Genomic DNA, 24059 nt, shown 5'->3' with positions numbered 1-24059 from the left:
GAATCAAGTTCTACAAATGACAGAAATGGCTAAAGGTCATAGTTGCTCCTAAACATCCTTAAAATCCGTCATATAAAAGTACCAACCAGGAACATTTTCGTAATGACCTTTCGTAACGAACAAATATTCATTTTGCATTGGCGCTATACGAGTGCTAGTCTGATGGCCAGTGTCCGGGTGTTTCCGGTATGAGTATCTATGCTGCAATTGCGCTAGCATAGAGTTATGCTACATCATTAATCTGCTTGAAAAGGTTGAATTATTGCAGGTAGTGGACCATGCACGCTTATTGCTTAACAATAGTTAGGCAAAATAATCGCATAAATGTAAATGTTTAAAAAATCATACAAATTTAACCATTGGGTGGAATTGCAGTCTTATTTGTCTGTAACTATCTACTCGTGTGTACAGTAGATTGGTAGTAGTGAATCTGCAAAATAAGTTTTAGAAATGACAAAAATGGCCAAAAGTCACAGTTGCTTTTGAACAACCTTAAAATCCGGTATATAAAAGTAGGCTTTATAAACATGCAACAGTTGGCCAAAATGTGACTGGTGGATTAACATTACTGCTCAACATGTGTTAACCTGCGTCTTGACGAATGCTTTTTGGCATTTTTATTTTTTAGTGCGGATGTAAGTGCGTGATAAAAGCTGTAACACCTGATAGCTTTTTTATTACCTTACTTTAAATTATTTATTCCTATTTATATCGTGATAATTATATTTATTTAATGTTACGGAAATTATGGCTCCAGTACGATTGTGATCTTTTCGATCGGCGACCAGGTTGTGAGAACCCTAGAACACTTTACTGAAACGGGAAATGCTGTCTATAATCAGTCCTGGACTTTGTAAGTTGAAGTCATTATTCATCCCATTATTCATCCAGATTAAGGACATGGAGCTGGGAATTTTGGGTTCCCATGAAGTGGCGTTCGAGGAAATTCCCTATTCACCCCATCGCGATCGGAAAACCTTATTTTCCTTTGTCTTCAAACCAACCATCGCATCCGATAAACTACCGGATGTAACGGTTATTAATACCAAAAAGCAATGGGAGCTGCTATTTAGTGCAAGGGTCACACGCCGATCCCTGCAGTTGCCGCATTTCCACAAAGTGGAGAACAATCGCGCCGTTCGTCCGCGGACACGACGATGGACCGTCCACAACTGCACGATGCAGGAAGTGGATTTCCTGGACAACGTACAGCAGTGGCGCGAAGTGCCATTGGCCAAGCGCATGCGGGTCGGTTCCGTGTTTTACGCTGAGCATAAACGATTCAGTCTGCATTCGTGCCTGCAATTCCACAATGAAGAGGACGAAGATGTGGTGGACAGCCGAGAGTTCATTCTTCCTACTCACCTTACTCACAGACATATTCTTCGGTCCTTAACAATCCCCTGCGGGTTAAAATCGCTCCTGCATTTACAAATCGGATTCGATGCGCTGCGAATGCGACCGTCTTTTACGAACCTCTTGACGGAAGAAAGGTCAGCGGACTGGAAAAGTCTTTCCAGTCTGTTATCCGATTTTGAACAGAACGTCGACATCGCGTCTTTGTTACGCGCGACAAAGTCAACACGACCGTACTTGTCAACGACCACGCCTCTCGTTTACGGCATTCAGCCTAAGCGAATCCCATCAACACCGTCACAACAGTGAAGACTGTAGGATAGAATTTTGGAGAGTCTCGAGCGGATCTGAAGCATGTGTTTATTCAACTTTATTGGTGGCGCGGACTGCGTCGACACTGTGACATCCTGGACAGCGGATGTGATCATATGCAGCGTACATTGTGACGTGGTCGGGCGGGGCGTGGTCACGGTATGTACCAGGAGTGGGGGCGTTGGGCTTTATGCTGATGAACTGGAGTTATTTGAAGCCGATTCACCGGTACACCAAGGGAACATCTACACCTTATTAAAGACCATGGAAAATGTGAAGGCGTTTGAGGAGGAAATGACTGCAAGAAATGCCGGTTTGGCATCGTTGATTTCCAGTATTTTCATTCATTTACCGTAGTGTGGTCAGGATCTGTACATCATTACGATTCCGCTTGGAATTCGGATACCCAATGTTGCGCAGGGTAGATACAGCTTAAATGTCGTTGCAAAAAAACACCAAATTCACGCAGCGGCTTATGATCACGGAAAATCAATATCTAAACAACTTTACGGCATAAAGCGTGTATACGCACTATTTTCGATTGCGTTCTTACTATTTCTGTTACCTTTACTTTAGGGACGGCAAATGCAGTAGGAAAATGGAAGATGTATCTGCGAAAACTGCACAATTTAAAGGCTGTTAATAATTTTAATGCCCGAGTAGTGTTGGGTCGGCCCGGCCCGGCCCGGCCCGGCGCGGCCCGGCCCGAGCAAGAGGGCCGGGCCGTCGTTTGCACGGCCCGGGCCGCGGGCCGATCCGGGCTGCGGCCCGACATGTCCCCGGGCCGCGGCCCGACATGTCCCCGGGCCGCGGCCCGACATGTCCCCGGGCCGCGGCCCGGGCCGTCTTGCAGCACAGTAATATTCCATTCCCGGAAGTCATTATGCAAGCGGCTACAGCGGGTATGTCAACGGAAAAATAGCCGAATTTTCGCCTAGAAACGTTTGATGCTGTGAAAATTAGGAAAAACTCATCGAAAACTACTAAATTTCAATAAATACCAATGAAATTTTTTGATTTTCTACGTCCTTTTCCATATTTAACGTCCACAGCGGGCCACGGCCCGGGTCGCGGCCCGGGCCACGGCCCTTCTCCCCGGGCCGAGGGCCGCGGCCCGGCGCGGCCCTCCCAAAAGGGCCGGGCCGAACACGGCCCGGGCCGTTCGGGCCGCGGCCTTGGGCCGGGCCGGCCCAACACTATGCCCGAGCATAGGTTGTTGGTTGTTGACTATAATGATTATAATCCTCAATAAAAATGGAGATTATCTGCATGTGTCAGTTGCTGTTTTATCATTTAGTTGGTAGTTTCTGGCCGTAAACTTCAAAATTATGCAGTATTGTACATGTACCGTATTATACTTCGTACTGATCTGAGCATGAGAGTCGGTGAGTCGGTGTAAACGTAAACATGGTTTGATACAGTCATGCTGGTGCGAGCGTATTGTAAACTTACCAGACGTAGTACTACATGAGCTGATCTTGGGAGATTTTGCTCTTTGACCGTAAATGCCTTTAATAGATAAATATTAGATAAATATGCGTGACCAGACAGTTACTTACCTTTTACCATTGTTATCAATTGGCAAATTTCTATTTTATTTAATGAGTGCTACTAATGTACGACACAAACGAATAGATAGTTATAGACAAATAAGTTCGCGGTTTCATTCAGGCGTTGCAACATTAAGTTTCGTTTGGCCAGCGTTTTTTATATTAACAGCTAATTCAGTTGGATACTGAAACGTTTACTATGATAGAAATTTGCACAACCGGTTTGTGGTTTATTTCAACTTCGAAAGAGTACTACAATTTTTGTCTTGATCAAGCAAGAAGCTGTTCGTAAACAACATTGGTCGTTACCGCAAACCTTCATCTGAAATGTTATCTTGGGTAGTTAAAATAAGAAAATCTCTACGTGTTTTAAATCTCGTCAAGGCAACAGCTAGCTGTCCGTGGGAAAAAAACAGGATTGCGCAGATCTAAACCGCCTTTACTTAATGTCGCTCCTTGGGAGCGGTTTATCGTCTTAGCATAACACAGTCGCAAAGGAAACTGCTTACGCAGTACTCTTAATTTTTTGTTTTTTAGTTCAATTGAAAAACTTATCCGCGGAATCCAAAAGATTTTCTCATTATCCAAAAGCTTCACTTGGACTAATGATTTGTTTATGGAGACAACTTCTACCTGGGTATTATTAAGGAGACCATCTTCTGGACAGATGTTTCTAACGATGTAACAGTGGCATCCTGCTTTTAACTTGATTTCGTGAGGCGGAATGTTCGGGCGATTCAAAGAATGGAAAAAATCAATATCCATGTCATTTTGAAATATATCTGTGGATCAAACACGCGCTGTTTCATATTTAAAATACAATAGTTGAAAGCGTCCGGCTTACCTTTTGCTCCACAACTATCGTCAAGAGTATCACTACTAAAGAGCGGCACCGTTTCCCCTGTTAACTTCGGCAGAAGGTAACTATTAAAGTGGTCCACATCGGAGTTCTTAACAGACAAAACTGCATTATCTTTGGCACTTAGTTGACCAAGCTCCATGTCGGGAAATACAAAATTTAAAAATTGTGTGACATCAGTAGTGACACTGATATTGCGCAGAATAACCAGTCCGTCCTCGCCATTTTCTGTTCCGTTACCGATGCGGTCACAAAATCTATACATATGTATACTGTAGTTGGTTCTGTGTATATCAAAGTTTGCGGCTTGAAATATATTGGCGTAATTATACTACTATTATAATTAGTAAAGTTACACTTACTCAGCATACTCGACGTCGGCAAGCTGACGAACTGGAATTCGTAAGGTATACTTCAGAAAATGTTTCCAAAGGAATGACGATTTCACGCTAGCTTGAACAATTGTTTCTCGAGTTGCAAAAGGGATAATCGGCGGAATCTGTCGGAAGTCGCCAGCACCGATAAAAAGTATTCCACCGAATACTTTCTCAGGCTCATTGCGTATTCGTCGTAGCATTGCATCTACAGCCTCTACATTTTGTCGGTGCATCATGATAAATTCGTCCCAGATAATCAAATCTGCTGATTTCAATAAACTTGCGCGCTGGGAATGATTCCGAACATCACACTCAATTGGAGAAAGGTCGTATGGGTCATCTTTAACCGGCAGTCTGAACAAATTGTGGGCAGTGCGACCTCCATCGTACATAACCGCAACAAAACCTGTGCTCGCACAGCACAATACGATTTTCTTCATTCCTCGGAAGTAATTGACAACAGTTTTGAGAAGGAAGGATTTTCCGCGCCCCGGTCCACCATCCAAGTAATACGCTCCTCCTGTACCATTCTCGACGTTGGTTAAAACGGAAACAAAAAATCCCCGTTGTTCATCATTCAGTTTTTCAATACTTTCTGTTGCTTCAGCAGCACACGTTTTGGCATCAAACCGCATAGTTTCTTTCGTAATTTCACTCAGCTTCCGCTTCGGAACCGGCAGCCCGAAATCTTCTAATGATTTACAAAAACTTTCAAAGCGCTCTGACAGTTCGTGTAGCAAAACTTCCAAAGCATCTTCTTCGCTAAGCTTTTGTGAAACCTGGAAATCTTTGGCCATGTAGTTTTTGTGTGTTTCGAATAATTCTAATGCTGGTGCACCGTCATTCGTAAGCAAACAAAAAAGTGTGCGAAGCTGGTAAGGGGAACATAACCTCTTCGCTGCTTCCTCCATGCAGATGTGGGCTTCGCTGGAATTTTCCAGAAGTCCCATTAACTGCGCAGCTTGCGCAAAAGATGAAGACTTGACGTCGTCAACGGTTAATAATTCCTCGAAAGAACGGGCGGCTTTATGTTGTAGTAATAGACGAAGATACCACACTTCCCCATGCCGTAGCAGTTTAACATCCATTCGGCATACGATAGGTTTCAACAACTGAAAAACATTCCGTGATTTGTCTCCGCATTGGTCTCGAAACCGCAGATGTTGCGCCACTCGTGCAGGAAATTTACGATTTGTTACTTCGTACCGTTCATAATACTCAAGATACTTCAGAGAGTCAAACTGCTCGTCATTGGGCCGTGAAAAATAACTACAAAAAATTTAAATGAAATAACCATTTGAAGTCAAGGGCAATTCTAAATAAATGGTCCAAGTTACTTTCACCGTACCGTTCCAGATCTGATAGCCGCTCAGAGGCGTTTTGAATTGATGATTCCTCTCCTTCTCGAAAAACAACCATATTTCCATCAGGTAAATGAACCGGAAATCGCTTAACTGTTGGCTCGCGTCGGGTCATTTCATATTCAAAAAATCTCCAACAGGCTTCAGATGCGGCGAGATAACGTCCATGAATATATTGCGCTATTTCGTCTTCTTTATACAGTTTCAACGTTGCATAATCATACCCCTTATAAAAGTACTTATAAAGGTACATTATAAGTACAACTGTCGCTGACAGTTCGACGTTGATGTGCGCTTTATATTTTCTCAGTAAGTGCGGGTTATACGGCACAACGTTAGCATCGTCCGGATGTCGCCTGCGGGAATGCACAAAACCGTCAGATTCATCTACTACCGTATTCATCAGGACTGGTTTAGGATAGCCGTAGTGACACCTAAACAAACCATCCATTAGTGCCTGCTAAAAAAGATTCGAATTTACGAAACTTACTTCTTGAAACGTTTCTCGTAGTCCGTTTTATAACAACGTTCAGGAACATGGTTGTGTAAATGATGCTCTTTTACTAAAAGCAACAGCTCAGGATCTTCAACAGGCAGTTCCGCGCTAATTACGTTATCAATTTCTGCCTCTGTTTTTGGTTCAGGATGGATTTTTATGGCAATATGAGCATGTGGTAAACCTGTTATAAAATTTCATTAGATGTTGCGTTTTAGCATTTCATACTTTCAATTGTATGGTATGTTGTTGACCATAACGGAAATCGCTAGTGCGGCAGAATATTCTTGCATATATTTTAAATCGACGTAAACTCGGGTAACTTCACTTCATTTGCACTAACCACGCTTTTGGAATTCAATAACGTGCACGCGATACACCTTCTTGCCATGGAGCACCTTCGGTAGTTCATTCGTAAACTTCTGAAAAATTGTTTTGAACACTTGAACAGTCACATCGGGTCGATCTGCTGCCGATTGGCCACTGGTCAGTCGCTCTTCAATTAAGTTCCACCGCGGGTTGCAGGTAATGGTAACGAAGAATGTCGGGTTACCATAACGCGAAACGATGGCTAGTGCGTCCGCAATCATCTGTTGTTGATGCGCCTTAGAACCCAGAAAACTTGGCGGTAGGAATGTTTTTCCGCTCCCCTTTTCGTCCGTTTTAGGCAACACCCCGCGAGCACATATCTTCATTTGATTTTTCTTGATGTAATCTATTCGTTCTTCTAAAACGGCGCTGAAACCATCAACTAAAAATTCGTTGAAAACTCCCCCAAGTGCGTGCATCGCTTCGTTTCGCAGTATATGCTGCCTGTAAAACCGCAGCATGGAACTATTTGGATCTTCGCTTTTATAGGAAGTATCATAAAATGGACGGCCAAGTGGTAGCAATAAAGGATATTGCAAAGGGACGTATAGTCCCGAGCGACAGTCAATAAATGCCGGTTCACCGGACTTCTTCCAGCATACTACAGTCCGGCGTCGTTGTGGCTCGTTACAGAACGGAACAATCACAGCAGCTATTTCCTGCGATGATCCGTAGCTCAGTTCGAGTTTAGCCGATTCACTGGGATATTCTGCCAGTAATTTGAACTGTCGAAAAAGATGATTATTGGTTTCCAGCATGTGTCGTAGAGCAAAAACCGCATTTTGATCCAGCTCCAGATCTTTAAACAACTGCGTATTGTCCAAAAGAAACCAACGAAGTGGCCCCGTATTACATTGTCCTGACAGCATTCTATGGTAGGTACGGCCATGTAAAACCAGATTTGCGGCACCAAACAGTCTGTCAATTCCACCGGTACTGCCCAGTGCAGACATTGCAAAATAATTATTATATGCCCGCGAATTCCGTCTTAAATCACCGCTAGATTCTAGGATCTTTTTATAATCAACCGGTAATTCTGGCATTTCCAGAACCACCTGAGGCTTTTTCGTACCACTTCCACAACATAACCCTCCTTTTTCCAGGTTTAGCCGCTGCGCGTCGCATCTCGAACACTTGACCCAATAAATCTGTAACAAAATTCATTTAAACTTTACACACAAACACCACATTTCTACATTCACATTTACCCACACAGTATATACAGACGCTACATTTCTTACACATTACTTTGGCACATTTGTTATACGAGCATTATGCACACTATAAATGAATTTACTCACGCAGTCTAAAGTATACCCACACACCGGTATTATACACACCACAAATTTGTTACTAATTTTTCTCACCGTAGCTGCTAATAATCGGTACCCTTAACTCGTAAAGATTAGAGTATGCGATAATACTTAAGATTACAATATTTCTACCTTTACTTTTGGTAAATCTACGGCTTAGAATTACTTCTCCCCGCTTCCGCTTACGGCACTCCATATTTGCACCTTCCTTTCGCTTTTGTCCCTTTACCGCAGATGTTGAAGGTTCATTTGCTAACTCCACGGGTGCTGTTTTACGAACAGCGTTTAACGCAATGGTTTTTGAACGTTGTTTGGCGTTTCGTTTCCCTTTCTTTTTCCTAGCAGAAATTGTGGACAGCAGTTTCCTTTTATAGCGCGCCATTATCACTTTATCAAATCGAAATCCCGTAATTACACCATTCTATTACAATCTGACATCAAGACATTGACAAACGAAATAAAAGGCTGTATACGATCAAACAAAAGAGGTTGTTACCCATTCCCTGACTTCGTGCACAACAAAACAATAAACTGAACGCAGACAGTTTCGACACATACTTTCAACAACATACCATGTTTTTCATGCAGATTCTGCTGAACACCGCTCAGGCCCATTTACATTTCATTTGAATATTAGTCTTCTTTGTTCGCTTTCCCAGCATTCTCCATATATGTACTAATTTGGTCTCATTTGTGCCTGTCATCATGATGCTTCCATAATTTTCTGCCTCTCATCCTTCATCCATTTTCGTACTTCGTTTGTATCTTGTGCCTTGCTTGCACAAAACCTTCTTACATCTCTGAAAATTTTTTCAAAGGAAACGGACGGAAGATCTGGGTGCAGCACATCCATCAAACACTATCCGACCGGGTAGAATAAGATTAAGTGGCTAACTCGCTCTGTTTCCTCTCTTCATCTTTTTCACTCTCTCTTGCAGTAGCATCTTCAAATGCTCCTAACACTCTCTCTGGTTTCTCATCTTAACATTTTGTCGAAAACATCTTTTAAACTGGTTTTCCAGAAAAATTATCGAACAAAATGACCGTCGTTTTTTCAGTGCCTATATTTTGACCTTTAAACCATGCGATTCTGTTGAGCCATTCAAAAGTTATTGAAGACTCAACGAATGTTGACTACCGTTATATATATTAAAGATATGGTGGCAGCAAGCACCTTATTTTGCGCATTTCCAAAGCATCATTTATGGGACGCCACGTGTTGCAAGCATGCCAGGTAGTTTGCCAGTGGATTTACCGGAATTAAATCGGAATTTGATTAACCCGAGCACAAGTGGTTCTGCCTGCATTATCTATTTAATATGAAGACAACAAAACTTGCAAAAAAACATCAGTCTCAAATTTACTGCTACAGACGTATTCTTCGTTTTTCTCGGCGAGGACAGCGAAAACCCGATGAAAAATATCGTCAAAATCAGTTAGTTTGTTGTACTTGTATTACGGCGTTGGAAATAATTTACTGAGAATGTGTCGCGTACACTAAGTACACTTTTGTCAAACAGTTTTTCCTCAATAAAACGACTTTAACTAACTCCAAATTCACCGAATCAACTGATAATCCCACCAAAGAAAATACGCAGGGTTATCCGGGGAAAGGCAGGCTCCCGTTGAACTGAACGGGAGTGGTGAGGAAATACCACTCCTGCTGGGTGGTGTCGGAGCGCTCCCAGCACTCCAGCTTGGAGCCGGTGTGGTTCGCCCAAGGCACGTGCAGCGTTAGCGTCGACGCACAGTGCTGGCGACCGTCGGCGCCGGTTATCTCGGAGGCGTTGGTGTGGATCATCAGCGTCTGGCGGTTGTCCTGTAGGCAAGCGATCTGCTGCAGATAGTGACCGGGCGGTCAGGCCAGGTACACTCCGGCGTAGCGCCAGATAAAGTGCTGCGCCGGGTCGGGACCACAGGGGCACTCCAGTTGGCAGGTTACCGAGAAGGGCATATATTTCGGCACAGTGACCGCCGGCAGCCACTGGCCGAACAGTCTGGGATATTCGGCCGTTGGTTTAGGGAAGACCCAGTATTCCGCCTGCAGGCACCAGTCGTCGGTCTCATTCTGCTGACAGCGCTGCAGGCACTCGAACTTGCCCCACGCCGCGTAAGTGACGTCGTGCAGTTGCAGAGCGTTATCGCCGGTGCGATTGTAGCGAAGGTCTCCCTCGGTCTGCCGGCTGGCTAATAGATGACCTTTACGCTTCCACACGATTACGTTTGGGAATGCCGGATGGGCCGCACTTGCCAGTCTAATCGTCTCACCCAGTCTGGGCCGCCGCACGTGACCTCTGGGGCCCGGAGGAGGCGGAGAGAGTTTCGGCAGCCAAACCGGGTTCTTGTACTGGTGCGCCACTTCCGCTTGCTGGACCAGGCGAAAAGCTGCGGGAAAACAAGGGTTAAAGCAAAAACTACCGTATCTACAACATTATAAAATAAACTATGAAAAAATTCAATAATACTTATGATAAACTTTTCATTAGAATTTCTGCGGAATGCCATTATATTCGGGCGGTATAATGGATGCGCTTAATCTGTTTTTATTTCGAAAATGTAGTGTACTTACCAGAATAGTTCCAGCACTGCCCCAACGCCGCCCGCAAACTTTCCACGCCAGATTCCGTTCGAGAAAGGGCCGCCTTTAATTCGGTCTCAGATTTGGTTGCACATGCGTTTGGTTTCCGTACCAGTATACATGTGATGAAAGTATACATGTCCAGATAATATCCTGATGACAAACTGTGATAAAATTAATCGATGTCCCACAACAAACGGGCGGGATGCACCTGCAAGAAAATCTGCATCGGCTGAAAATAACAGCTTAGTATGAACTCCAGTGCAAATGTTGTTTTCTTGGTGTTAATGGAGCAGTTAACATAGAAATCACCAACCAGTCACATGTGTATTCATTGGTTTCCGCAAGGTATATAGGGTTACCTGGTAGCGCGACTGAACGTCTAAAAATTCAGTACTTTTTTTGCCGTCACACCTCGTTATCATTTCTCGAAAGACAAAAGAAAAACAATGGCCGAAACGGTCATCAAGTTGTAAACGTATGGCAAGGATTTGCGGACGATCCATAAAAGTTACAAACTTTTAACAGACACAAAGTCTCCGTAGAATTTTACGTTGATTCTGAATCTGCAATTTGTTTATCGAAATTCCAAAAAACATCTGAGTCGAGTAAACTAGTAGAAATGTGGTTTGAATCAGGCATGTATACTTAGAGGCCAGGCAGGCAGCGCGCTAGCGACAGTCTGCCTGCGCCCTACAACCGCACTCACTCCGACTGCTGCTACGACATATAAAAGGCTCACTCATATTCATATTTCGACTTATGAGAAAATCATAATTTCTCATCAAATCGATAACGAGCATGAAGAACATGAAAAACTAGACAGAGAATGTGCAATCGGTTTTGAAAAATTCTAAGCGGTTTAGGCTGTAGGCCGTGCCATACGTTTGGGCCCTTAATTACAACTTGATGCCTTTGAGTGAAACGTGCCGAAAATTACTGAATTTTTATACAGCACATTTCCGACTTCTGCGCTACCAGGTTTAACCCTATATACCTTGGTTTCCGTACCCACAGTTTTTCAGTTCCCAACGTTGGGAAATTGAAAGCCTGTTGGTAAGGAAACGAACATTACTCTGTACGTGTAATGTTCGTTTCCTTACCAACAGTTTATCATATAAGTACGAGTATAAAACTAAGTTGACGAACTACTGAAAGTGTGTGCCGTGCGTCCAGCCACAGCTGCACTCAACTTCAAGTCAACAGCAGCAACACCCGCTGTCGGTGCCTGCGACTGTTAACGCTGATGTTGTGTTTCTCAGGGTACACCGTGCCTTTAACAAGGACAATATATAGCGGGTACCCCACACCCGTTATAGTGGACTATAAAAACCTGTTACATTCCGTCCGCGACCGGATGAACAATTAAAACAGATGGTTAAGACCAAATGGGAAACACGCAAGGATTTTGAACACTTGCACCATGCGCATTTCCCAACGAACACCATCAAACCGATATCTCAAACGAAAGAGAAAAACGTTCAAGAATTTCAATACCAAACAAGTCAGCCTTTATAAGATCTAAGGAAAAATCGAGCCATTGTAGCTTGTCGTAGACAAAGCAAACGATTTCTGTGTGAGAGTGAAACCAAACCGTGGATTCAAATCCTATACTGTGCATGTCTACGAGAAACTTTAGGTGCGTCAATTTTCTCTTAGATCTCATAAAAAACAATTTGTTTGGAATTAAAATTTTTGCAATTCTTTTGTCTTTCGTTTGAGATATTGGTTGATGGTTTTCGTTGGGAAATGCGCAAGGCGCAAGTGTTAATAAAAGCAGGCCGATGGCCAGTCCTGAGTTTAAGCGTTTAATTTATACCTTCTCACCGGTCAGTGCACGCTGATGCAGGTACATGTACAAGCCGGTCCGGAGTTTGAGTACGATAGAGAACAGCGAGCATCGTGAATTCATGAGTTGCGCCAACTGTAGTGCAGTGGCTATCGACTAAGCGCTAACATCGCGCTTATTATGCGTTAGCTGTTCTCTATCGTGCTCTAACTCCGGACGGGCTTGTGCCGTGCGAAAATGTAATGATTTAATCATACAGCTGAGCGAGCATTGTATCAATTATGAGTAGATATGTAAGCATTTACACGAAGTCCGGTGCGCATCAGAATTTACGGAAATTGCAGACAGATATTGCACTGGCCACTTCTTATCCCATGTAATCCGTAAAGGATGTACAAACGTCAGCGACAGCATTTCACTTTCCTCGTGTAAGCGGAGAAGCGGCTCTCGTACAGCGACAAAATCTTTCAAAGGATTTCAACGTATTGCGCCGTGGTGCAGTGGTACTGCCTACGCGGATCTAACGCCGTAGCTGGGGTTCGATTCCCCCATCGGCGCCTTTTTCAGCCGTTTCTTGGTTTCCCTCGGATTGCGCCCTGCTTAGACTCGTATCCTTTATAATAAAAGAATAAGAATCCTTTATAATAAAAGAATAAGAAGGTGCACAAAAATCGTGTCTGTCTCCCTTTTCTGAGCGACACGGTAAGCAAAGCTTAGGTCTCTGTATATCATTCGATAACGCAAGGCGTGTAGATGAGCCTAAAAAAGTCAGTTTTGTGAAAACCAAAACCAGTTTTGAGAAAAAATTCAAAAACCTAACATGCAAATCCTACGGAAATGTCAAAAACCGGTTAACGCGATAACTGCCACCTCGAGTGCGAGAGGCTGTGCAAATGCAAACAATGCATTCGCTTACTGATTTCGCTATCAGGTTCGTTCAGTTCACAACACCATTACCGCTATGACTCTGTAGTGACAAAAAGCAAATGAAGTTTAAAAAAGGCTATTTTGAAAGACTCCGCAGTCAACTTGTTATCTATCCCATTACGAATGGCTCAAAACTCCATAGATAAAGCAGTCGCCTCCCAAAGTGGTTTGGTTCTGGCAGCTTTTAATAATCACTCGCAGAGTTACGGTGCCGTATTTTACTAATTAGGATACCGATTAGTGTCCAATTAGTTCAAAATTTGTGCAAGGCCTTCCAAAGGGGACGCTCTTTTGTGGGGGGGGGGGGTAACGGGGTTGGGGATACTATAAATTTGTTAAATTTGTCTGCTCCTTCAGAGCTTCAAAAATCAATCATGGCGAAACAAAGGGTAAGGGAGGCCGGGAGGGAACGGTATTGCGGGAATTCTGTCATTGGGGGGACACATATTTGCGAAACACGTTATACACGTAGTTAGGTAATTGATTGGTCAGTAGGAATTAGTCGGTCAGCCATCTTGGAAAAATTCTACATTTTGTTTTTTTATTATTAAGCGTGGGCAACAGCGGTGGTCGAATATTGGAATCGGATTGTTATTACGGACAGATTTGGAGTTCAAAATGGAGAAAATACGAGTCTGTAGTAACAGTGAGCCGGGCGCATGATCTACCGGCTCACAAGTCAGTAAAACACGGAAAAGTCTAAAATTCCATTAAGAACTGCATACCAGTGCGTAACCTTTGCGAAAATTTTTCAAATTTTAAAATGAATTTCAAAAATTTTAAAATTCATTTTAAAATTTGAAAAAAATCGTGGAAGTCTGGATCGGTGTAAAAACGATCTTCATGGCCATGTGCATTTACATGCAAAATTTGAAGGAGATCGGTCCATAATGAGACTTTGGGTACACCTGAAAGCATTTAAACTTTTGGGAATTTTCTTACAGCCATAACTCGCAAACCGGATGTTGCGCGCGCAAACGGTTTTCAGGCCTGTGTATACAATCATTTGACTACAGATTGTCATAAAACAAGAGAAAAAACGGTTTGGGAGTGCGCGAAAGTGAAAGATTTCGTGCATGTACACGAATTTGGTACCATGTACCGGGCCACTTCCCTTAGGTTTTCTAGGCTTTCTTAGGTTTCTTAGGTTTTCTTACCAGGGCGCGGTCACCGCCTCACCCCCAGAAAAATTTCATATTTTGCTTGCAGACAGAGTGGAATACTTAAAAAAATATTTTCATCGGCAATGGTCCAGTGGGCGTGGCCAAAAACAAATTTACCTGCCATATGTATTGTTAGTGCACTGGCAGTGCATACGACACATATAATTTATGGCCAATGGCCCAGATGTACGTATGTACATATTCTCTGTTTGAAACTTTTTTTTCGCTAAATTTTACTTTTTACTGACGGGCTTGATAATTTGTAAAAATTTGTGGACTCTTTGTACTTGCCAGCATCGCGCGCGTCGTGCAGCACAGAGAAGAATTTACAGGTAACTCATGGTCAGGTAAGCAGTGCAATCAAATCAAATCGATCAACCGGTTAGATTTTTAAAAACCGGATGTTGTAAAAGCAAAGAATTAGTGGTCAAGAAGCAAGTCTGAAAACGCAGTGATAACAGGTAACACTGATCGGGGTGCCGTATGTACTGCCAAATGCCAATGCAATGTATTTACTCGTAATACGCTACAATGTACACTGACAACACATGCGACACTTAAATTTGTTTTTGGCCGCGACCACTAGACCATTGCCGACAAATGTATTTTTTAAGTGTTCCTCATACCTGTCCTGTCTTCAAACAAATTATGAAATCTTTATGGGGGGGGGGGGGCGGTGACCGGCCCCTGGTTCGGTTTTCTTAGATTTCTTGGATTTTTTTAGGTTTCTTAATTGGGTTATTTATGATTCGAATCAAATTGTTAGGCGAAATGTCCTGTAGGCGAAATGGGCAGCCAAATGGGATACATAACACTAAACATTTCGCTTTCGCGCATTCCGAATCAATCACTTTTTTTGCAATACTTATGTCATTCTAAAGCAAAATGATTTGTATACATTCTTCTGGAAACGGTTTGCGCGCAGCATATCCGGCTTTCTCATGGATATTACCATCCTTACGTACTTGTACTGCGGACAGTACACAAGAGCCGTATTAATTTTGTATTAAATTCTTGTGGAAATTCCGTACAAAACGCAGCAGAAGGAATTGAGCGTTTGCGGGTAGAACAGGTCGGCGGCGCGGCGGCATATGCGAAATCGAAGGTGCAGGTGATGACCTCACCGGTTCGAGCTTCCGATATCCCCACTTCCACCCGACTGCCCCCGTTTATTGCATTGAGTAACAGGACAGTTGCGAAAGCAATAACATCAAAGGCCACCATGTAGGGTGGGCGGGTGGTAAATGAAAAACAGGAGAGGGCTAATCATCAGAATGATAATACAGCAGCTCGTCAACACGACTGATCAGAAGAGAATGCAAAAAGCAGTGGGGCCGTGTGCACGGCCGGCGGCAACTCACGCGTATTCGCCAGCCATAACAAAGAAAGCGGCTGAGCCGACGCGAAACAAAGCAATACATGGAATTTACCACGAATTTAACTTCACTTAGCTAGCTAACTGTCCTTTAAATTCTTGTGGAAATTCCGTACAAAACGCAGCAGAAGGAATTGGGCGTTTGCGGGTAGAACAGGTCGGCGGCGCGGCGGCATATGCGAAATCGAAGGTGCAGGTGATGACCTCACCGGTTCGAGCTTCCGATATCCCCACTTCCACCCGACTGCCCCCAAACAAATTACTCCGTCCGGTAAGGGTTCATAATGGAAGGTGGCACGGAGTGGTGAAATGTAACGGTAAGGTAGCTGCTTCGCCAGTGTCGGTCCAGCTGGATTTCGCGGTCAGGCATTTGGTAGCGCTTCTAACGGCGATATCCCTCCAGTGTCCGGCGGCTGTCGGTCCAGCTGGATTTCGCGGTCAGGCATTTGGTAGCGCTTCTAACGGCGATATCCCTCCAGTGTCCGGCGGCATTATCATAAGCGACGATTGCAACTACACAAGCGTGCAGCGACAAGAATAGATTACGTGTTTGCGGGAGTGCAGGTCGGCGGCTCGGCGGCGTATGCGACATCGAGGGTGCAGGTGGCGACCTCACCAGAACGTGTATCCGATACCCACTTCCGCCCGACTGCCCCCATACAATCTGTCCGGTCCGGTAAAGTTTCTCAGGCTGAGGTGGCCCGGGGTGGTGAACGTAGCGGCTGTAACGATGACATCACCAGCGCCCGGCTTGTAGGATTAGCATCAGGCACATCGTAGCAGTAGTTTTACCATGTCATTTGTAGTCGGCAAGCGGATAGTCGGCAAGCCGTCCGGCGGCGGCGATGGCGTGGTGCATCATGCATGGAAACGCGCACCCGCCGGCACTGTCACCTTAAGGGTCGGCTTTCGTACAGTTGACGGCCCGGTGGCTGGAATCCCCACACCGGAAACAAGTGTGAATCCGGTGCGCTTTGCAGGGCGTCGTGCAGCTGCCGAAATTAAAATTGCGGCAGATATCTGCTTCAGCGGCGGGAACGCTTTGAAGGGGCTGGCCATGCCCTGATTGCCCCTTCCGTGGCAGCGGGCAGCTGCTAATAAAGTGCCCAGCCATGCCACAGTTGCGGCATTCGTCGTCCTTCTTCGGTTCCTTCACGCGGCGAATATTGTCAGTCAGCTCTACACGCGTGTTACGAAGCGGATTTTGGATACAGTCGATGTACGTATCCTCATGCTGATGCGCCCAGAGATCGTACTCCCGCGGGTGGCTGGTCATGAACGCACGGAACTGCCTGTCATACTCAAGCCAATTAGCGGTTGGTACGTCACGCTCAGCATACGACGCAACAATGGCCAGGTATTTGAAAAACTTCGCGCTTAACTGCGGTGCAACGGTGATGCGGTAGCTGGCAAATACGGAAAAGGCCCCTGCCCATGCCTCGAACGAGTCAATTCTGACTTTGCCATCTTCAGGGGTAAGGGTTATCTTTCCATCCACAAAGGACAGATTCGACTGCAGCTTTTTGGGCTTTTCGACCCTGTTTCGCCGCAGCAGCAGATCAAAGTCCACATATTCCGAAAGGTCTAGCAATTTCTTTCGTAGCTTTTTATCCGAAATGGATGGCAGCTGGTGAACAGAAGAATCAGATGCAGACGGTTGCAGCATCGGTGGCCCTAAGTGGCTGAACACATCAGGGCGGTTGCCATGGCGCTGGGGCACTGCGCTACGCTCCGGCGAGCTGTCATTGTCGCTTTCCTGTTCAGAGGATGAGGTACCACTTTCCTCACCTCGTTTCCGATGACGCTTGCGTTTTCCTTTATCCGCCTTGTTTGCAGAGTCCACTTGGCGCACGATTCTCCCGAAGTCGTCACCAAGCTGGATCTGAAGGTTTGACGAAGGCGACAGCGGCCGGATTGCTTGAGGCTGCTGAGATTTCATGATGGTGAGCAGCGAGTCCAGCTGCTGCTGATGTTTTTGCTGCTGCTGGAAGACGGACTGAAGAGTAGGCTCCATTAAGTGAACATCGTTCGATCCAGATGGCTCAGGCCGAACAATGACACTTTTAAGGCGCTTTCTTGATGGCACTTTCTTGCAAGGGTTCCCGACGGCACTGCGCTGCTTTTTAGCAGTTTTCTTGCTCCTGGTGGCTGGAGGCATTATTTACTGATTCCACTGGTGGAATTTCTTAATTTATGAAAATGTTGAGGGAAAATAAGTGAATAAATGAAAAACAGGAGAGGGCTAATCATCAGAATGATAATACAGCAGCTCGTCAACACGACTGATCAGAAGAGAATGCAAAAAGCAGTGGGGCCGTGTGCACGGCCGGCGGCAACTCACGCGTATTCGCCAGCCATAACAAAGAAAGTGGGCTGAGCCGACGCGAAACAAAGCAATACATGGAATTTACCACGAATTTAACTTCACTTAGCTAGCTAACTGTCCTTTACGTATAATAGTATGACATTGTACGCATATGCACGTTTTTCTATGCTTTTCTTCTTGCGGCTGACCTTTGCGGCACTTGCAGCGGAGCGGTGTGCAGTTGGCAAAAATCATTAAAAACTGATCGAAGCATAACACAGTAATTCTACTTACACAATGATCTCATTTCATCAGTAATAAGAGCTACTCACTGGAAATTATAAAACAAATATTACGAGTACCATATCAGAAGCATTTTTCTGAAAGCACGCAGAAGTACGCAATAAAAAAACCAGACGGTCTGACAAATAGCACCATAGTTGAATTCTGCTGTCGCTGGTGACCTGTGCTGGGCGGTGCTGCGCCGTCAGCCGGCTAATTATCAGCGTGCCATGCCGGCAGGAAGTAGTCGTCCGCTTCTAAACCCCGCGCAAACTCACTGCCGTTCCGCGGCCAGTCCTTGAAATAAACGACCTCCTGCGCGTCGCTCAGGTACGCCGCCCACCATCCATAGCTGCCCACACTCAGCACCAGCACGTCCATAAAGGTCAGGACGGCCAGGTCCACGGCGGCCGGCTTCCCGGCGACGAAGACGACGTTGGGTTCGCGGAACAGCCGCCGGCAGTAGTCCAGGTCGTTGCTGAGGACGAAGAAGACGGCGTGCGGGTAGCGGCGCTGCATGCGCAGCGCCATGCGCAGCAGGTACTCCTCCGTGGCGGCCACGTGGCCGTGAGCGGCGAACCCGGCGTTGCTGATGATGTCGCCCCGGCGCACATGGATCCCCACGCGCACCGGCCGCTGGCGGTGACTGTCGGCAGTCAGCGTGCCATGCTGGCGCAAGCTCTTCACACCCTCTAGGATGGCGTTGACAGCTTCCCGTTGAATGGTCTCCTTAAAGGTCAACAGCGCGCGGATCTCGGGGCCGACAGAATGGAAGTACTTCCAGGATTGGCCGTACCCGGATAACGCCGCGGCGCTGTCGGGGAAGCGCGAACTCACGTTGTGAAAGACGGGAGTGAATCGTCCCGGACCCAAGTCGCCTGCAAAAATATATCCTTTTAAGATCAGCGACAAATTAAAGGACGTAGTAGCAGCACTTGCAGTTCTGACTGCTGGGAAAGCGCAGAACATCGCTTCGAAAAACCATAGCTCAGAACGATCACGATAAATTTTCTTCAGAGCAGCGTGTACTCATGTGAAATTCACTTTTCTGTCTAACACAATGTAATTTTCACGAAAACCACTTCGGTACAAATTTCTAAGGAAGAAAATTCAGGAGCTTGCGGTGGTCGATGCCATTGCAGCCGCTCGGCGCGGCAGTATAATGCGAAAAATTCCAGACGGTTTCTGAAAGTGCACTTTTCTTCTCTCTTTTCGATTTTTGTATGAAAAATAATTTTCTCAGTACTCTCATGTACTAAAAAAATTAGGAAAAAAACTGCAGAAACCTATGCTTGCGTTAGCTGTAGCTGGGTTGTGTTTGTAGCCCGACTGCTCCAAAACTGGCAAAACGATGGGAAAAAAACAGGCGCCTTAATCGAGCGCGAAAATGATTTTCACGTTGAATTTACGTCACATTTTTCTACGCATTACTTTTCTACAGTATTTGCGTTTGAACATTACTCTGTATTTCACCGTGAAATAGTGCCTGTTATTACCGTTAAAAGGAAGCCAGCTTTATTGCTCAGTGCATGCACGACTACGGTATATAGGTAATGCTAATCCGGTCCAGCATGTTAACGCCCTATTCCAGTTTACCCAGAGTCCGCGCGGCCAGCGAATTGTTGGGAAAGAGGAGCGCCGGGTCAATGTAAGCCATGTCCATTCCTTCGAACAAGTCCGTCCGCGGGTCGTGGGCAATGCGGACCGGGATGCGGTGGTTCTGTCGCGCACAGCCCACCAGCGTGGCCGTCTGGAACAGGAAGTTGCCCAGTCCCGCGTCCAGGATCGGCCGGTAGTTGTACGTCAGGAAGCGGGCCGCGGAGGCAGCGCTGCTGGTCAGCGTGTTGTTGGAGACCGTCGGGAAGGCCTGGCGCAGCTGTCGGCGGTATCGCTTAGCCGCTTCCATCCGACCAGACAGGCGCCGCTGCAAGTCGCCACGCAGCCGGACCATGTCGGCGTCCGGCTCTGCGCCGGTGGCTTTTGTGGACGCACACTTCTGCAGTACAACCGGGCATGTTGGCTCATAATTTCATTATTGGGACGTTGATCGCATTCCGGCCACTTTCACACTAAGGCGTACCGGGAAACTGCGTATCTGTAGTGCGTCTGTTGCGTATGCTCCGCATTGGTGCACATAACAAAAACGCTCAAAATCCGGTTACGTGATAATAAGTGCTTGTAGACAATCTTGTACACAAGTCACGAGAGTAATAAAAAATACCCAGTTTTCTACCGTGGAGCAACGCATTCGGGATAAAATTAAGGTCAAAGTGCACGCTGCTCGCTGCATGGTAATTGGAAAAAGTAATCCGCCTACCGGATTGGTATCCTTCCAGGGTGATGTTGATCGAATACAGGTGAAATGACGCGCAAAATAGCTGGATGTCGGTAGACGCAGTGCTAATAAGAGATAACCAACGGCGACGAGGATTATTAGAGCAGCGATCAGGATGCGCTGCGCTGTCCCGCTCGCCATCCTGGTGGACGGACCGGGCACTGTATGGAGGATGGGGATGTGCTATCCAAAGGCAACACACTCTCTTATCGCTGCTGCACAAACGGCTACTATCCCAAAGTAACTCAAAGTATCGGGCTCAGCATAAGTCAATTACGAGTATCACCGGCAGCAGTATCCAGCAAGAACCATTCCCGCTTGCTGGTGACCTTTAGTAAATGATGCTCAAACCCAGCACTACAATGATAGTAACTAACGTTGATCGCGGTCAGCCATCCAGCGCACTGCCGAGTGATGAAATATTCGGTGCATTAGCCTAATTGTGCTGTTGCAGAGTATAACGTGCTGACTGTTTGTCGTGCTTCACTGTTGCATCACAGCCCCGGTTCGCTTCAAAGAGTTCAGGTGCATTGCGCTTTGGGACGACACCGAAAAAATGCTGCCGGCATTCAGCCAGTTTATAATTTGCGTTGTATGCTAATGCCTATTGTGGCAGATTAAGTGACAATTCAGTGCCGTCCGAAATATATTCATGCATATTCAAGCAGCTTTCCTCCTATGCTTCCCTTTGGCCGGCTCTTCGACATTGGCTATTTTTAATACGAGTATGTTTAATGTACAGTACAAGGCACTACGTAGTGCTTTGTACTGTACATCAAACGTACAATACAGAGTGGAGGCATTGAATACAGTACTTATAAGAGAAGGCGCATAGTAACCCGGCATTTCCCGGGGTATCAAGGAATTTTTTGTCCAAGTTGAAATTCTTACCATAGAATAACAATAATAATAACGTAATATAATGAACTAAAATTAATTTTTTCAAAATTTTTGCTGCAGTAGTTTAAAATTTGAAGGCTAGGTGCAAATTGCACCACCTGGGCATGACAGCAGCGCTTTTCTACAGTGTGCTTGTGCGACATGGAACAAATTACTTCGTACACAACTTTGTGACATTCCGAATTTCCGATTTACTCGAATTTGCTTGCATTTGATAGGTCCTGGTTATAGTTAGCTAAACATTTGCAACTTCCGGTCGGTATGTAACAGGGCCAGAATTGGCTGCGCCAGTTTACTTGTTCACAAAACGGTGCACGGTCAGCCATATTGTTGACTGGCTGTTCGACCACAACGTCTTTTTATAGTTATTGTTCTTATAGCACTCGAAGAAAACATTATAATATAATCAGGGAAACGATTTCCTACTGCTGTTTGAATTACAGAATCAATCAGGTGACCTCGTTTGCTTTGTTTTTCGATCAATTAACTGCCAGGTATGGTCGACTATTCATAAGCGAGCAACGGCTGCATCATATGAGTATGCGGCTCGGATCACTCTGCCTGTTCAGGCAACATGTTACTACTCTCCGGCAATGCCCAAGCGGTGCAATTTGCACCAGCTGTTTTTGAAAATTCATTGTTTTTTAATCTGAGCTGTAAAATTTTTTGGATTACTGGACCGTCGATATGTTATGACGACGTTGATACTAATTTAATATCAGTCTTCCGACATAAGCGCTGATTTATATACACTTTGTAGAACTTTTCTTAAATTTAAATACAGAGCAATGTTTGCTCTATCGAAAGCATACAATTATTATAGTTGCAATAATATCGACTATTCTGGTTTGGTAAAAATTGGGGAACTTTAGTTGTGCTTTTTGCACCTGGCAGACGCTGCCGGGTTAACAGGCTTCAGTGGCTATTGTGCTAGTTACATATAGATACACATCTGTACATATTCGGTACATGTAAAAGTGCCTACTGTCGTATTCACTGTATGTACTTGTTCATTTCTGATTTCTTAGAACAAAGCATTTACCAACCAAGAAAACAATAGTTTGTAGCGCAAGGACACTATTTTCATATTAATATTATGTAGACGTTTTGATGTTAGAAAACAAATCCAAATACTTTCTATCCTCTATCTATAACGGACTAGAAAATAACAATAACTATCTTGGAATAATTACAAGTTGTAATTATTCGAATATAGTTATTGTTATAGATAGTCGTAATTTACAACTAGCGATACATTTACATCATTTTGTAGATGCAACGCCGCACACCACCTTGTAGGCTTTCGAATTTATTCAGCGCAATATCTACAGATACCAGCATTTCAGCATTTATTCTCCATCTATCCATCAAACTGCAGTTCAACTTCCTCCCGCTAACTGGCTCACGACGAATGGTCCCACAGCCACTACCAGAGGATCCGCGGCGACCTGTAGTGCAGCCAGAACTGACCTTTTAATAGCGGACGGATGCGTGACGGGTTGTCTTCCTAGGCCTGGGAAGCTCAGCAGAATGTTCACTGGGTCTGTCACTGCTATCATCACTCATTCTGGTATTTTTTTCTACAGTTCAGTAACTAAATAATATATGCAACCGTGAACCGTCAAACTACGGCGGAAATAATACTGACTTACGAGAGTAATGTCAACTATCAAGCAATAGTGTTGGTTGTAGACTTGTAGCCATGAAAATCGTGAAATAAAGCGTTGCTAGATTACAAAATCTGCATAGTCCAAGTACGTAACGTCGTTAGCTGCTTCGCCACAGCATTTGCTACTAACCTGATTCTTTAGGATTTTCTCCGCTTTGGATAACATAATTTTATTGCCGAAAGCAAATTATTGTCAGCATAACTTGCAAAAGTACTCCCTTAGTATGGCTGCGCTACCAGAATACGCAGTGAAAAATCCAACGACTTTCATACAAAAAAAAATCCAACGACTAAACCGACATGTCTCAATTCTGTTCGCCCACGAAGAGAAAATCTCCAAAGGGACACCAAGATATTTAGTAATACTGCCGAAGGCGCACACTTGTTGTTAATTCTTCCCCATCGTACAATCGCAGCTCGTGTGACGTTTGGACGCACACTCGCTGACTCGCGATAAGGAATTACCTACACAGGATTAATACTTTTAACGGGTTATTGAGTGCCGGGGTTCGACGGGATGTCGCACTTGGTTGAAAACAACCATAATTAATTATAAACACTTATTACTAAACAACGCTACAAATCTTCTCAGACGCCGTAGCATGCAATTACGAAAGTGTCCGGTGCCGTGGCAACCATAAAGTTTCTTATCGGCAGAGCCGAACAGTGTTGCCAGACTTGTTTACAGTATTTAACACATTTACTGCAACATTCACGGCGCTGTATTCAGTGTATTCAGTTCA

At 44.9% G+C, this 24059-nt stretch overlaps 3 protein-coding genes across 5 annotated transcripts; all 3 read right to left on the bottom strand.

Annotated features, from left to right (window-relative positions):
- Nucleotides 1-3536: 3536 nt before the first annotated feature.
- Nucleotides 3537-5220, bottom strand: LOC129587374 (ATP-dependent DNA helicase pif1-like). The gene is made up of 3 exons (XM_055481092.1): nucleotides 4440-5220; nucleotides 4063-4334; nucleotides 3537-4000 (listed from the first exon to the last, which is right to left on the bottom strand). Exons 1-3 carry the CDS (start codon nucleotides 5087-5089, stop codon nucleotides 3588-3590), a joined length of 1335 nt encoding a protein of 444 aa, XP_055337067.1. The 5' UTR covers nucleotides 5090-5220; the 3' UTR covers nucleotides 3537-3587.
- Nucleotides 5221-9362: 4142 nt separating this feature from the next.
- Nucleotides 9363-23326, bottom strand: LOC129587366 (uncharacterized). Of its 2 annotated transcripts, none has more exons than XM_055481078.1 (3): nucleotides 23118-23326; nucleotides 10563-10782; nucleotides 9363-10378 (listed from the first exon to the last, which is right to left on the bottom strand). In XM_055481078.1, exons 2-3 carry the CDS (start codon nucleotides 10708-10710, stop codon nucleotides 9852-9854), a joined length of 675 nt encoding a protein of 224 aa, XP_055337053.1. In that variant the 5' UTR covers nucleotides 10711-10782; nucleotides 23118-23326; the 3' UTR covers nucleotides 9363-9851. The 2 variants fall into 2 exon arrangements, with proteins under 2 accessions (XP_055337053.1, XP_055337054.1); XM_055481079.1 differs by lacking the exon at nucleotides 23118-23326 and adding an exon at nucleotides 11569-11580.
- On the bottom strand, nucleotides 18389-23840 carry LOC129587364 (galactoside alpha-(1,2)-fucosyltransferase 2-like). Of its 2 annotated transcripts, XM_055481076.1 has the most exons (4): nucleotides 23447-23840; nucleotides 20730-20930; nucleotides 20009-20408; nucleotides 18389-19290 (listed from the first exon to the last, which is right to left on the bottom strand). In XM_055481076.1, exons 1-4 carry the CDS (start codon nucleotides 23480-23482, stop codon nucleotides 18626-18628), a joined length of 1302 nt encoding a protein of 433 aa, XP_055337051.1. In that variant the 5' UTR covers nucleotides 23483-23840; the 3' UTR covers nucleotides 18389-18625. The 2 variants fall into 2 exon arrangements, with proteins under 2 accessions (XP_055337051.1, XP_055337052.1); XM_055481077.1 differs by lacking the exon at nucleotides 20730-20930 and having other exon boundaries at nucleotides 18390-19290.
- Between the last annotated feature and the right edge of the window lie 219 nt (nucleotides 23841-24059).

Source organism: Paramacrobiotus metropolitanus, unplaced genomic scaffold (assembly GCF_019649055.1).
Source record: "Paramacrobiotus metropolitanus isolate TYO unplaced genomic scaffold, Prichtersi_v1.0 Parri_scaffold0000024, whole genome shotgun sequence".
Classification (NCBI taxonomy): Eukaryota; Metazoa; Tardigrada; class Eutardigrada; order Parachela; family Macrobiotidae; genus Paramacrobiotus; species Paramacrobiotus metropolitanus.
This window is presented reverse-complemented; position numbering and strand designations above follow the sequence as displayed.